The sequence below is a fragment of the Clinocottus analis genome, unplaced genomic scaffold, assembly GCF_023055335.1.
Source record: "Clinocottus analis isolate CAN_PGR_092001 unplaced genomic scaffold, fCliAna1.0.p SCAF_1, whole genome shotgun sequence".
NCBI lineage: Eukaryota > Metazoa > Chordata > Actinopteri > Perciformes > Cottidae > Clinocottus > Clinocottus analis.
In genome coordinates, this window is record NW_027175820.1 from 15,395,097 (window position 1) to 15,409,973 (window position 14,877).

At 44.6% G+C, this 14,877-nt stretch overlaps 1 protein-coding gene across 1 annotated transcript; it reads left to right on the forward strand.

Annotated features, from left to right (window-relative positions):
* Nucleotides 1-5,442: 5,442 nt before the first annotated feature.
* On the forward strand, nt 5,443-13,169 carry dld (deltaD). Its single transcript, XM_068572795.1, has 12 exons — nt 5,443-5,496; nt 5,658-5,963; nt 6,737-6,797; nt 7,591-7,848; nt 9,034-9,094; nt 9,222-9,352; nt 9,460-9,629; nt 9,725-9,941; nt 10,051-10,224; nt 10,315-11,044; nt 11,207-11,438; nt 11,560-13,169. The coding sequence occupies exons 1-12, from the start codon at nt 5,443-5,445 to the stop codon at nt 11,563-11,565; spliced, it is 2,400 nt and encodes a 799-aa protein (XP_068428896.1). The 3' UTR covers nt 11,566-13,169.
* Nucleotides 13,170-14,877: the final 1,708 nt, after the last annotated feature.

The window sequence follows — 14,877 nt, forward strand, 5'->3', positions numbered from 1 at the left end:
ACACACTCACACACCAAGTCCTGTCCAAATCCCCTCAGTGTCCCTGATAGTAGCCACCCAGGGGTCAGGCCTGGTGTCAGCGTCCAGGGCCCAGGGTCTCTCTGGGCAGCTGGCCTGGCTAATCCTGCTGCTGGAGGCCACTGGTTCTCAAACTAAAGGCCAAGGACCCCCAGGGGGCCGCAGGGCAGGGATCTCAGGGAGCAGGCAGTGTGTGACATGTTCAAAAGTTGTTTTGTTTGTTTGTTTGCTTGTTTTAAGTCTGTTAAACATTAGACAGTAAATGTGATAGTGTAGCACAACTTAAACCTTAAGTCATCTTAAACTTAAACTTAAGTCATAAACAGAAAATGTTTCATCTTTACATATTTATGTTTTATGACCAAGTGTTCAAAATTACAGAACGTTGTTTGAACTCTAATCAAAAATAACAAATGTTCTATGTGGTAAATTAGAGAGAAAACATGGCAAACTACCAAACATCTCAAAATTCACCATTTAATGTAATGGTATAGCCATAAAATAAAAACAACATTTATTATTAATTTACTCAATGGCACAACTGCAACTGATGCTTATTTTCAACAAATCCTTTCCTCAATAAATTTACTGATGTCTTGAAATTGCACATTTTGTCTGACCAATAATCTAAAAATGCTAATTAATAAACTGTTTCCCTATCTTTCATATACCTGTCAGTATATCATATATGTACTGTAACACAGGTATACTCCAAGCTTGTGTCACACATTGAGGCTAACAGGTGGTGTAAGATGCTACATTCTTGACTGGGATGGTAGGCGTCCTCAGGTCTTTGTGGCTCTGATAGGGAGGGGACACATAAGGCTTGAGTTTCTGACTTCACGGTGTTGTTGCTGGTGGGGTGTTAGCGGCCTGGCCACACAACTCTTCCTTTATCATTATAATCAGCACAGGAATGATCCTTTTCTATCTATCTATCTATCTATCTATCTATCTATCTATCTATCTATCTATCTATCTATCTATCTATCTATCTATCTATCTATCTATCTATCTATCTATCTATCTATCTATCTATCTATCTATCTATCTATCTATCTATCTACCAATCTATCTATCTATCCATCTGTGCATGTATCCATGTATTCATCCATCCAGCCATCTATCCATCTATCAACACAATGTGATGGAACAAATACATAATGCATGCAATGAATCAGACTAATGAAATAACATAGCAGCACAGGAATGTAAAACACTTGTCTAATTGAATATCAGCCTCTGTTCAGTCGCCCTTAAACCCTTTCAGACTGTGCACAAATTAAATATCTCAGTCAGCACCCCAGCTGATTAAAACTATTATTCCCGTTGTGCATGTGGGAACCCAAGCAACATAGATGGAGTTACATTTGTTCTGGCTTAAATTGAATGATCCAGAGTCCCTGTGAACTCTAATTTTTATAACTAACTATAGGCCAAAGGCTGCTCTTCTGCAACAGTGTGTGTGTGTGTGTGTGTGTGTGTGTGTGTGTGTGTGTGTGTGTGTGTGTGTGTGTGTGTGTGTGTGTGTGTGTGTGTGTGTGTGTGGGTAGTTGGTGTGATGGCGATATTGTGGAGGTTCCCACGACGGCCATCCATCCATCCATTTCTTGGCACACAAACACACATACACACAGACACACGTACACACACACATACACACACACACACACACACACACACACGCACACACACACACACACACACTGGCCATATGGCCTGTGGCCACCTCATACTCATTGCATGCCTCCACTGTGATTTGGCACAGGGTCCCATCAAGCAACTAGTAGCTTTACTCTATGAAGGCATTTGGTCTGTAAATCAGAGGCTGTAGAGACAAATAAAAGAGGAAGAGGTAGAGGAAGGCCATAGAGCTGTGAGAAACAGATTAATAGAGTGAGGAGCAAGAGTAAAGGGATGCTAAAGGTGAGACACGAAGAGAGTCCACAGAGAGATAGAGACGAGGGAAGGCATTTGGTAGTTGGTTGGTGTTGTGGTGTTTGGGGAGCAGATGGCTGGGGCTCGAGGAGGGGCGTGTCTTGTCCTCGCGACCCTTCACAAATCACACGGTTTCTCCCCCGAGGGGCTCGCGACTCGCCGTTCAATAAGAATCAATGGGAATTACTTCGCAAGAGAAAGGGATGAATGGGCGGCGGGGCGCGAGACCTCTTCCTTTGTTGTCCCCCTGCGTGTCACAGAGCTCCTGGTCACACACACACACACACACGCACACGTGCGCGCGCGCGTTCACACGCAGGGACACGTACACACATAGACAATAGGAAAGCACTTCAGTTAAACAATCGACCTCCAGTTAAACAATTTTTTAACCTCCGACGCGCGCGTGCACGCACACACATACACACACTCTCTCTCTCTCAAAGAGGGATCAGTTGGGAGGAGTTTCTACTTTCTGCTGTTTCCTTAAAACACAAGTAGAGAATCTGCTGGCATAAATTATGTTTTAGGGGAAAATGTCGACTTGATGCTGATGAACGAGGGAAGGGGGTCACTTTCCATCTCACCATGCCTTTCGGTCACGCTTTGCCGGCGTAATCAGAAAATGTGTGCCACGTCATGGTGATGAATGACTGATAGTATATTGGCCTAATATAGAGAAGGGGAGAAAGAGCACCGGGGACCTCTGAAAGTCGGGATGAGTGTAAATAAAAGGCTTCAAGAGAGGGATTTTACGCCACGCCACATAGGAGCATTGTATGCTATTGAGAAGGGGGCTGAAATCAACTGGTTAAATTAAATGAGCAGCTCGGAGCAGCGTCCTCTAGCTAAACACACATACGGGTATCTGGGAAGACGGTGGCAGGCAAGGATAATAGTGTTAAAGCGTAAGGTTAAAGGCCTTTCAATCAGCCTCGAGGGGTGTAAAGAGCACATCATGGACACGCAACCACATTAAACGTAGGCGTCTCGTTTATATATGCATTGACCCTGAGGGAGCTGAGCAGGGTCATCAAACGTATGATAGGACAACATCAGCTCCGCTACACATCAATGTAGCAATACTGTGTGTGTTGACACGATAGACTGGAAGTTGTCCACGGGTATAAGATGAATTAATGTGAATGAAAGCCTTGTTTAGGGACAGCAGCAGACCAGAGATGCTGTGCCGAGACACCAGTCTCAATTAGAGTTGTTAATTAAGGCACCCCCCTTCCTCCTCCCCCCAATGCCCCTGTGTGTGCTCAAATGTGTAAACGTCAGAAGATGCTCTGTAATGTTGCTCTTCAGTGAACTTCACTACCTGCATCACCACATTCACGAAGAAAGCTTTCAATCCTCATTCAGCACATTTGGCCATATTTGACATCGTCACAGCCAGAGAAAAAACTCACAACAACATGCATCATGCCAACAAGTGCGAATTCTTCCCCACATTTTCCTGCATATACAAACGGATATGCAAATTAGACAGTGAGTCCATGTGTGGAGTCAGTGCTATGTTCTAATAGTGGACATTTTATTTCAGGGACATTTATTATGTCCTCATTTGATGTCGCCTCAATTGTTTTATATCTTGGATTGTATGCAGGAACTGTGATATTTTGTTATCAAAAATATTGTATAGATTACTGTTGTGCAACGGGCCAGGCACACACTCTCTCTCTCTCTCTCTCTCTCTCTCTCTCTCTCTCTCTCTCTCTCTCTCTCTCTCTCTCTCTCTCTCTCTCTCTCTCTCTCTCTCTCTCTCTCTTTCTCTGTCTCTGTGTCTCTCTCTCCCTCTCCCTCTCTCTTTCTGGTGATGTATTATTGTGGGAGAGCAGGTGCTGCCGGCCCAATTTCCATACAGCTGAAAGCACAAAGAAAAAAAACTTTACTCCCTTTATGCCTCCCCCCACCCCTCATCCAACTCTCCCTCCTTCTCCTCACAAAGTCCCTTAATGACAGCCACGCGAGTGACACACCACCAAGTATTTTTTACTGCCTCTACCAAGGAGCAAGTAAAAGGTTTAGGTGTGTTGGCCAGCAGCCAGTGTGTATTTATTTTGGTGCGTCTCTGGTTTAGAATTTTCGGCTTTAGAGTTTTTTGACCTGCATCCATATACATTAAATGATGATGCAGTGAATGGGTTTTCGGAAGTCATCATCAACATAAATAAGTCATCTTCATTAAACATGTTTGGAGATGGGGTGATCTGTAAATGTAGACACCTGTTTTTTTATTTGTATACCGAGATGCTGTTCCGTTACATTATGCCATTTCTTTAGGGAAACTGTCAATCAAATGCTCTTACATTTCGTATTTACTATTAAATCTGTAGATCAGAGTACCAGCAATGAATGTGTCGACACGTTAAGATAACACATGGTAAAGCCAGACTAGGATGGTGTGGTGTGTAGGGCATGCAACCAAGAAATAAAGATACGGTAATAGGAACAAATCGACTTGTTTTGAGGGGTGTGAACATGTGAAAACCTCGGCAGGGGTAACACCATAGGAATGTGGCGGAGCAGATGGTCGTTGTAACGCAGTTGGTGCGGTTGGCAGCCGGCTGGCCATGCGGGGAACAAGCCCAGCCAACCCTTTAGCATATCACCCCAAAAGGCTACGAGCAGCCACCGTCCGACTGCGCTGCTGCGTGTATAAATCACTTGATGCTGAGATGTAGAGGATTTCTTGCAGAGGTTAAAGAATTTGTCGGAATGTAAATGGGTCCTGTGTGTTTCGTTGTGGAGGAGGGAGGCATCAGGGGAAGCAAGGGGTTGTTGCACATTTAACAGCTCACTAGCCATTTGGTCTGTCCCTTTGAGAGAAAGAGTGGAGGGGGGTGGTGGGGCGGGTTTAGAAAAGTTGTGTGGTGCACCCCCCACCCCCCTCTTTCTTTGTGATGGCCCCGGGGCGGACTTGTGGTGGTGGTGGAGGGAGGGGAAGAAGAGGAGCAGAGGGGCTCATTTGCATCTTATTACCCTTCGCCTGTTGGCTCGGTATAAAACCCTGTGCAGGGCAGGAGACTCATCAGACATACGCACTGTTATCCCGAGAGAGGCACAGAGAGACGAAGACTTAGCATCAGCATATCATTATCTATCAAGTGGGGAAATAAACTACGCTGTCAAGATCTGCCTCTTCTCTTCCAACGATTGACTGGAATTAACTCTCTTATGTTTCCATCGGGGATTTCATTCACGTTTTCTCAAAGGGAGCCTTCTGCTGAGGATTACTTTTCACTGTAAAACTTTTTTTTCCCTCTCTGTCAAAAACTCGTGCCTCGCATGGAAAAATAGAGGGGCATAAGACACGCACCAAAGGAAAAGTTTCACCGCATCTTTACTCCTGCGCGTCAAGAGTTCACCTTGACTGTGACATAACGGAGAGACTTTCAAAAAAACTTCTTCCATGATTGTTTGAGTCGGGCTACACGGACCTGTGGAGCTTTCACTGCTTTTTGAAGGGCTGTCAACACAATGGGACGCCTGTTTCTGCTCCTGGTTGTCACTCTCTCTCTACTCACCTGCCAGGTAGGTTCAATGTGAGGGCATGATCGGCTGTTAAAAACGTACAGCGTGTGTGTTTGGTTAGTTTTATGGTTGTTAAAAAGTTTCCAAATACTTTGTACCTTACTTTTCAAACATCAATAAGTTACCTATTTCAAACACATTGGGCTGGTTGTGTGTTTTAGGTTTTGTGCTCCGGGGTGTTTGAGCTGAAGCTGCAAGAGTTCCTCAACAAGAAAGGGATACCGGGGAACTCAAACTGCTGCCCCAGAGGCTCTGCTCATCCGCAGGGCCATAGCCAGCAGTGTGAGTGCAAGACTTTCTTTCGGGTTTGTCTGAAGCATTACCAGACTAACGTTTCCCCCGAGCCTCCCTGCACCTATGGCGGGGCCGTGACCCCCGTCCTCGGCTCCAACTCCTTCCAGGTGCCGGAGACCAACGCAGACAGCTTCACCAACCCAATCCGCTTCCTCTTCGGCTTCACATGGCCCGTAAGTGTTTATAAACATCTTATGAGAAACATTATTTGCAATACGGTATTTCTGCCTCAATCATACCACGACAACCTTTCCTGCAAGATTATTTTAAAACTATTTTTTTAACCGCATTTAATGTTTTTGTGTATATTATTTGTGTCATGTGTGATTTTATTTTGATTGATATCACATTTGTGTAGTAGTAATTGTAACTGTTAGACTGTAAAGTTAGTACAGTCTTACTCCATTGGGACATATTAGCTTTGAAGAGTGCAAAACGCAACAGATGCTCACAAACTCCACACTTGTGAGGGTCTTTGTCAGCGCTGTGTGAGAGGGGCTATTGTAGTATTTCTGTGCTCTTTGGTAGGATAACACGGGGAGGGGAGGAGGGCGAGTGTGTGTGTCTGTGAGAAGAGGAGGGGGTGTCACCAAACGCTCCTCTCCTCCGACCAGGCGTGGTGGGAAATTTAACATCCTCTGAGTTGGCACATCATTGGCAGCGCAGCGTGAAATTCCGCCTCGTATGGTTTTACGGCTGTGTCAGAGTGTGATAGTGGCAGGGGTGTGAAAAAATGAGCAGGTAGTAGTCCTTATTAGGACCCTAATCAACACGGGAATTAGACTGTGAAGTTTATTGCAAGGCCTCCTAATGGCCCTCTGCTGCTCTTTGGAGGGAGGGAGGCCTCCAGGCTGAGCAGCTGTTGACTCACTCTCTCTCTCTCTCTCTCTCTCTCTCTCTCTCTCTCTCTCTCTCTCTCTCTCTCTCTCTCTCTCTCTCTCCTCAGGGGACGTTTTCACTGATCATTGAAGCTCTGCACACTGACTCCCTGGACGACCTGACAACAGGTGGGTGACAGCCAGAAAGGGCAGCAGTGTAACTCAAAGACAGGCCAGAAGGCTAATGGTGGCCTTGTTTTTTCACAGTTGCATGTTTTTCATTTAGTGCTCAGTCATTAGTGCTTAACAGGCCAACACAAAGTTAAATGAATGTCTTTATCAAGAGCAATTTACACTATACTACGCATTACCATACAGATAGTTCAGTAGCCTAGATCAAGGAATATGAACCTTTAGATTTGATTTTTTTAACAACTTGATTTAAAGACACAACTTTTTTCCCCAACTAGAGGTTTATGTAACAGTTTTTGCAGGTGCCAGTTAAGATTTTCCCCTACAGATATTCATTTAATGTAATCTTAATGTTTTGCTCTTCTCGATAATGATGACTAACTATACCGACTGACCATAACATGGGAGTGAGTGTCTGTGATTATGGAGAAAAATCTAGTCGTGACTAGGTGTAGTCCACACTCTATTTCTAAATGAGAAGGCACAATCCATATGTAAAAATGTTTTATTTTATTTCGTTCAGGCTGTAGCATCCACCGCTTTACTGACATTAAACCACCTGCCCCAATCAAAAATAATACTAAGATATGTATGTAAGGCAAACAAAGAAATCTTCATTATATGAAGAATACAGATATCTCAGTATCTACAAGTATAATAATTTGACAATAACACATTGTCACTCCCCTTGTGCACCTGTTGGGCAGAACATCATGCGGTTAGCACTTCATCATAACACCAACAGTGTTAACGTATGACCAATAACAACCTGCGTTGTTGACATTTGCAGACAACCCGGAGCGTCTGATCAGCAGGATCACCATTCAGCGTCACCTCACTGTGGGAGATGAGTGGTACAAGGATTTGCAGACAGCAGGCAGAACAGAGCTGCGTTACTCCTACCGCTTCCTGTGTGATGAGCACTACTACGGCGACGGCTGCTCTGTCTTCTGCCGGCCCAGAGACGATGCTTTTGGGCACTTCACCTGTGGCGAGCGCGGAGAGATCATATGCAACTCTGGCTGGAAGGGACAATACTGCACTGAATGTAAGTGTGTTTGCTTATTAGTCTGCCCCAATGCACAAGGAATAATAAAACATGCTTTTCATTAGTTATGGCTCAGAGCGCTAAAGAATGCATTATTTAACTAAGGAGCTCTAAATTAACACTTATGCGGGAAAGACTTTCTGGATTTCTGAGAAGCAATTTTCAAAGTTAATCACTTGCCCATCTTTATTGTTGAGCAACTTTTTTCCACTCCTAATGCACAGCCCGTGTGCAACAGGCGTCAGTTAGTTATCCCACAGCACCAGAGGCCTCAATTCTAATGAGCCGCAGTGGCTCCTCAGTAATTCACACGCCGCGTGCCTTCCATTAGACCACTGGGGCCTCCTCACCCCAAACCTCCTCCCCGATTGGCCAAGTGGGGGTCCTGTATTGTTGCTGCTCAGGCTGGTGATTGGCCGAGCAGGGTTGTGTATTGTTGTGGAGGGGGCAGCTGCTCGGTGAGAGGAGACAATGGAGCAGCTGTCTGGTGGTTAGCTCCGCACAGACCAGCTGGCCCTGGAGGGAGGAGGAGGGGAGTGAGGAGAGACAGGAGGAGTGGAGGAGGGAAAGGATGAATTTGGAAGAGGAGAGGAAGAGAGGAGGAGAAAAGAGGGGATAGGTTGATTGAAGACGAAGCGAGGAGGATCAGAAGTAGGAGGGTAGAAAGGGGGAGAGGAGGAGAGGGGCCAAGGGTGAGAAAAGGGACTTCTGACCCACAGTCAAGGGGAGAAAGGAGGCTTTGTGTGGGATGCTTTTGTGTTTGAGAGAAACAATGTTAAAGGAGACGGCTTGTGGACTGGTTTCCTAGTTTGGTGACCAAAATTGCCTGTAGACTGTTAACGCTAAAAAGTAACATTCGCAGCAACTTTTGCAGCGTTGAGGATGGTCAGGAATGACCTGATGATATTCAAGGTATTATCCTTTCCCACTTTAGCAGCTAAGTTTGGTCCAGTGTGTCTTTCTCTCTGATAAACAGACAGGTGAGCAGGCAAACTAATTGTTGAGACACATGCCAACAGACAGGCTGAAAGACAGACAAACAGATAAGAAGGCCAAGGTGCCAGCCAGGCAGCCAGGCAGCTGTTTCAAAAGACCCTCTGTGAACGGGAGACTGATGGAAGGCAAACAGATGTTTCCAACACTGGTTTCCGATGATTCACCTGTCACTATGTTTCCTCCCTGCAGCAATCTGTCTTCCTGGATGTGATGAAGAACATGGCTTTTGTGATAAACCCGGAGAGTGCAAGTAAGTCATGCTGACAATAAAAATACATTTTTCATATCTGAGAGTTGATTAGATGGATCATGAATGGATAGATATTGTTATTATTATTATTGTTATTAACAATATTTAATGAATTTTGTCTTCCCAGGTGTAGAGTGGGCTTCAGTGGACGTTACTGTGATGACTGCATTCGTTACCCAGGCTGCCTTCATGGCACCTGCCAACAGCCCTGGCAATGTAACTGTCAGGAGGGATGGGGCGGGCTCTTCTGCAACCAGGGTGAGTTTACTAAGAGATTTACTACTTTGTTGGCACTCAATCTGCTCTCATTCCTTCATATTTAGGCTGTATTATTTATGAATGTTGCTCCTGGTTTATGTTTCCAGATCTGAACTACTGTACACACCATAAGCCCTGTATTAATGGAGCCACCTGTACCAACACTGGCCAGGGTAGCTACACTTGTTCCTGTCTGCCTGGTTACACGGGTGCCAGTTGTGAGATCCAGGTCAACGAATGTTCTGGAAACCCCTGTCGCAACGCAGGCAGCTGCACTGTGAGTAATAATTGAGAGAAGTGATGACAAAAACAAGTATATTCACTGAATCAAGCCTGTGTGTGTAACCACTGTTTCCATTATTTCCATTATAGGACATTGATAACGGTTACAAGTGCACCTGCCCACCTGGTTTCTATGGCAACAACTGTGAGTTAAGCGCCAATACCTGTGCAGATGGGCCGTGCTTCAATGGCGGGCGCTGCGCCGACAACCCTGAAGGAGGCTACTTCTGTCAGTGCCCGATGGGATACGCAGGCTTCAATTGCGAAAAGAAAATTGACCACTGCTCCTCCAACCCCTGTTTGAACGGTACGTTGTCCTCTTTGTTTTATATCACCTACTATCAAACATAAACCTTGAATTAAAGAATCTCGGGACTAATCCTCACTCTTTGTTTTAATCCCTCTCCCGTCTGCAGGTGCAGAATGTGTGGATCTGGTGAATTCCTACCTTTGTCAGTGTCCTGAGGGATTTTCAGGTCAAAACTGTGAGGACAGCAGCAGCATCTCTGGATATTGCCTGTCCTTCCCTTGTGAGAACGGTGGGACGTGTCAGGAGGAAGTGAATGGCTACACTTGTAACTGCCCTCCAGGTATGAGAGCACACTAACATTTTAGACTTTTTTTTAATGAAGCTCCATTCTAGCTTTGTTCGAGACTCTTAAACTCTGCTTCTTCTTTAGGATATACTGGTGAAAATTGCAGCTCCCCCATCTCCCGCTGCCATCACAGCCCCTGCCACAATGGAGCCACCTGCCATGAGCGTGGCGGTCGCTACGTGTGCGCCTGTGTGCCCGGCTATGGGGGTCACAATTGCCAGTTCCTCTTACCAGAGGTTCCCAGGGGTCAGCCAGTGGTGGATGGACCGGATCGGCGATATTCTTCTCCAGAAAATGAAAATATTGAATACGAGGAGGATGGCGACAGTGGATTCCCCTGGACCGCTGTGTGTGCCGGCGTCTTCCTCGTCCTTGTGATTCTGATCGGCTGCTCGGTGCTCGTGGTCTACGTTCGGGTCAAACTGCAGGAGAGACACAGTCACCACAGCGACAGTGTCCACAGCGACAGCCACGAGACCATGAACAACCTGACGACCACCAACAACTGTCTTCGCAGTGACAAGGAACTGGGTAATATGATGACTACGTCAATTAAAAACACCAACAAGAAGGTGGATTACCATTCGGACCTCGATGGGTCACTGGGGGCTCTGAGTGGAATCGGTGGGCTTAACGGATCAGAGAAGAACGGCTTTAAGACCCGCTACCCCAGTGTGGAGTACAACCTGGTTCATGAGCTCCGGCCTGAGGAGCAGTTGCTGTGTAAAGAAGAGGAGCGTGATGAGCCACAGGTTAAATGTGAAATATTTGAGGAGTCTGACTCAGAGGAAAGATACAGGAAGAGACAAAACAGGTACATACAAACTATACACTGACATGGGTAGACTGGGTAAAATTTGATATTGTCCCTGCATTAAATTGCATGGATAAAAATGCTGGCCTCAATGCAAGGATAGCGTGTGTTGTGTGAAGAAGGGCGTTTCTGAATTTGTTTGTGTCCTTCTTCGTCCTACAGTGACGCATCAGAAATGAAACAAGTAGACGAGTCACCAAGCTGCAGCGAAGCGAAATATCAGTCGTCCAGCGAGTTGAACTATCACGCAGCAAGTGATCTGAAATTGCAGTCAACCAGTGAAGTTGAATACCAGAGTCCCAGTGACAGCAGGCACCAGTGTACCAACGACACCAAATACCAGTCCGTGTACGTCATGTCGGACCAAAAAGATGAATGTATCATCGCTACGGAGGTGAGTACACGAAAAATATAATAATCTGCCCTGCAAATACAAAATACAGATTGATTGTAACTTGTCTCAGCACACATGTAAAAACACACTAAAACAGACTTTTCTTCTCTCTGTATTCCAGGTATGATACCAGTCCAGACCAGACCAGACCAGTTTTCTGTGGTTGATGGTGGTCCACACACACCAGCTCTGAGCAGTAGAGCTCAGCTTGTCTCCAGGAGGTTTTACTCCTGCTGTTTGCTGCTGTTCCCTGGGATGTACCTGAGGACATTGAGCTACGGTGCTACTGAGCCAACACAGAGTCAGTAACGACTTGGCATGGACTTAGTACTACAGTAGTACTACGGGTGAATAATTGACATTTTTGAGCTGCAATGGATGTCTAATGCTGACTCAGAGCTATGGATGAAGCAACAGAAGACAATGCTCGCACTCTTTGTACAGAATCAGTGCTGAGCGAGTACTCATGCAGCAGTGGAAGATGTACTGGTTGTCCTGGGATAAACTATGGAGTATTGACTTGGATGTTGACCGATGATATTGTAGTACCGTGGAGTACTGGTTGAATGAACTGTGTAGTACCTTTTGGAGTACTGAGAACTTTTGAAGTACTGTTGTAGTACTGTTATGTGCTGTGGTTTTACGATGCAGTGTAAAAACTGTTGTGGATATTGGACAGTTCATGTTCTGTGCAGTGCTGCAGAGTAAAGATGAAGTAATACTAGAAGTCCCTGTACTTGGCTAGTACTGCAGCTATTGCTGCCGCATGTCTATGTATCGTTAATAATTCGTTAAAATCTCAATTGGAACTTTTCCTGACAAAACAAAAGTAAAAACCGCTTAACTTCTACAGCAGCTGCACATCTTTAGCTTTACAGCACTGACAGAGACAGTGTTGGCTGAGCTGGTTCTCAGCAGAAAATAGAGAACTGAAGACTCCAGTAGTGATTGCAGATCGATCCAACATGGATCCTGTTGGGCCATACTGGCCCCCTGACCCCTGAAGGTTGTGATACACAGGGCAATGTTTTGGGCAGAGCAACTTAGGAAACACACCAATCAGCACAAGAGAACAAAGAACAAAAGGAGGAGATGATGAAACCAATCAGACAGAACATAAAGGAAGTGTAATAAGTCAATTACATAATTTCTTCCTTTTGCCGCAATTTATTGACAAAAGTACCTAAAAGAAGTTGCTCACTAAATCTCCTCCAATGATGCTGTTGTGTTTCTAAGCAAGCCGAGCTATCAAGGACTAGTCTTAACTGCCAAGACCTCATTGCACTATGGAGGTGTGCGTGTGTGTGTTCGTGTATGTGTGTGTGTACAGAAGAGATGATACCTGTGTGTGGTGTCAAATGTACGCACTGCCCACTCCCACTCCCGTCACTCCCAGTCTTCCACTATTAGCCAATTAAAGGACACCATCACTCTGCCTGTCTTTGGTTAGGATAATTTGCTTTTATTTTATATCTAAAGAAGATGTATTCTTTTAATTTAATAACGTAATTATTGTGTTCCATTTTGTTGTGAATTTTTTTTGTTATACATGTTATAATTTAAGTTGGATTGTTTTTATTTGGCAGATAATGTATGTATGTAAGTATGTATGTATGCATGTATGTGTTAGGCACTTGAGACCCCTGTGACTGTGTTGTATTTAAGAGAAAACTCGTATGTACAGAGCCTGTCATTTTTATTACTGGAAATCAGCGCAATATTTTTCCAAAATAAAAGAGAAATGAAATATAGCACGATTGGTGTTGAGTGATTTTCTACTTAAGTTGCTTTTTTCGGAGTAAAGATTACATTTACAAGAAGAATAAATAGAATGATTACGACTGTGGCTTTCCACTACAGCAATAATACATGTTAATTTTCAAAACCAAGACGTTTAGCTATATTTAGGAGCTTTTCGTCATGAAAAAAGACTAAACTAAATATTAGCCTCATATGAAGCTGTTTTTATAGGGCAATCTAACAAAATCAAGCTAATGGCTTTAAGTCTCTAAGTAATAGTGTATTGGTATTTACATGTGTGTGTGTGTGTGTGTGTGTGTGTGTGTGTGTGTGTGTGTGTGTGTGTGTGTGTGTGTGTGTGTGTGTGTGTGTGTGTGTGTGTGTGTGCGTGGGTGTGTGTGTGCGTTCGTCTGACGCAGCAGAAGACTGTCTCCTTGTGGAACCACTAAATGAGACAAAGACACACCCCGTAATCATAGACCGCTTAGCTAGACTCCTCTGAAGCCAGAGCCATCTCTTTGTGTGTAAGTGTTTGTGCATGTGTGTGTGTGTGTGTGTGTGTGTGTGTGTGTGTGTGTGTGTGTGTGTGTGTGTGTGTGCGTGTGCATGTGTGTGTGTATCTATACGTGCAAGGGTATATATGTGTGTTTGCATTAGTCTGTGTGTTGATTTGCTTGTGAATGAATGTTTTTGTTCTCTGTACATAAGCATTAGTGCTTGTGTGTGTGATCTTGTTTTAAGCAGAAGGATATTTATAACTGTAGAGACAAACCACCAGTCTGGATTTAGTCCCGATTGCCCCTGTCTGACTACTCTGTGTGTGTGCATGTGTGTGTATGTCATTTAGCGACCACTGGGAGTGTAGCAGTAGTCATCAAAGCATCTCATCTGGTTTGCAGTCTCATGTAAACACACACGCACACAAGACGGTGAATTTGTGCTCAAATTACAGAAGCAAAAGTGAATTAAGTGTTGACATTAGCGTACACACACACACACACACACACACACACACACACACACACACACACATAATCACAGGTCATGGCCTTACTGATAAAAGTAAATGTGTTTTAAAAGTTAAGTTCATTCGTTCCTTTGTATAATGACACAGAGTCACATCATATGAAAGTCCAGTTACAGACTGACATGTTGGAGCAGTGGCCTGTCCAGTCGTTGTAGACACGGGGACCGCTGCCCTACCAAAGACTGCTCAAAAAGTATTTGCTTGTATTACACAAGCGGCAGGCAGTTGTTAGCACATACCTTGCTAAGCTTTTTAACTTAACTTTTTTTTACTGCCACAATAGCTTTTCGCTGAGTTGGAAAATCACAGGAGACAGGCTTAAAGCTGGTCCTTTGTTGTTGTTAGGCTGTCCTCCGGCCCCGAACAGTCGCACACACTCACATCCTCCCTCTCTGCATCTCTCTGGTGTCAATAGTCAGACAAAGCCCTGGTCACTGGCTGCCATATGTCGCCCGCTGCACATAAAGCACAGCACTTCTGAGGGGGGGAATCAAAACTTCTTCAGGGTATAATATTTATAGTATAAGTGTTATTAGATCAGTTAGACTGTAACAAAAAAAGGCTTGTTTTTCCTTTCCACATGGTGCTCAACTGTTCAGTCAGTTTCCAGTGTTGTTAGTTTTTAAAGATATTTATAAATTGTCCCATAATTTGTAGTGCAGGATTTTGAAT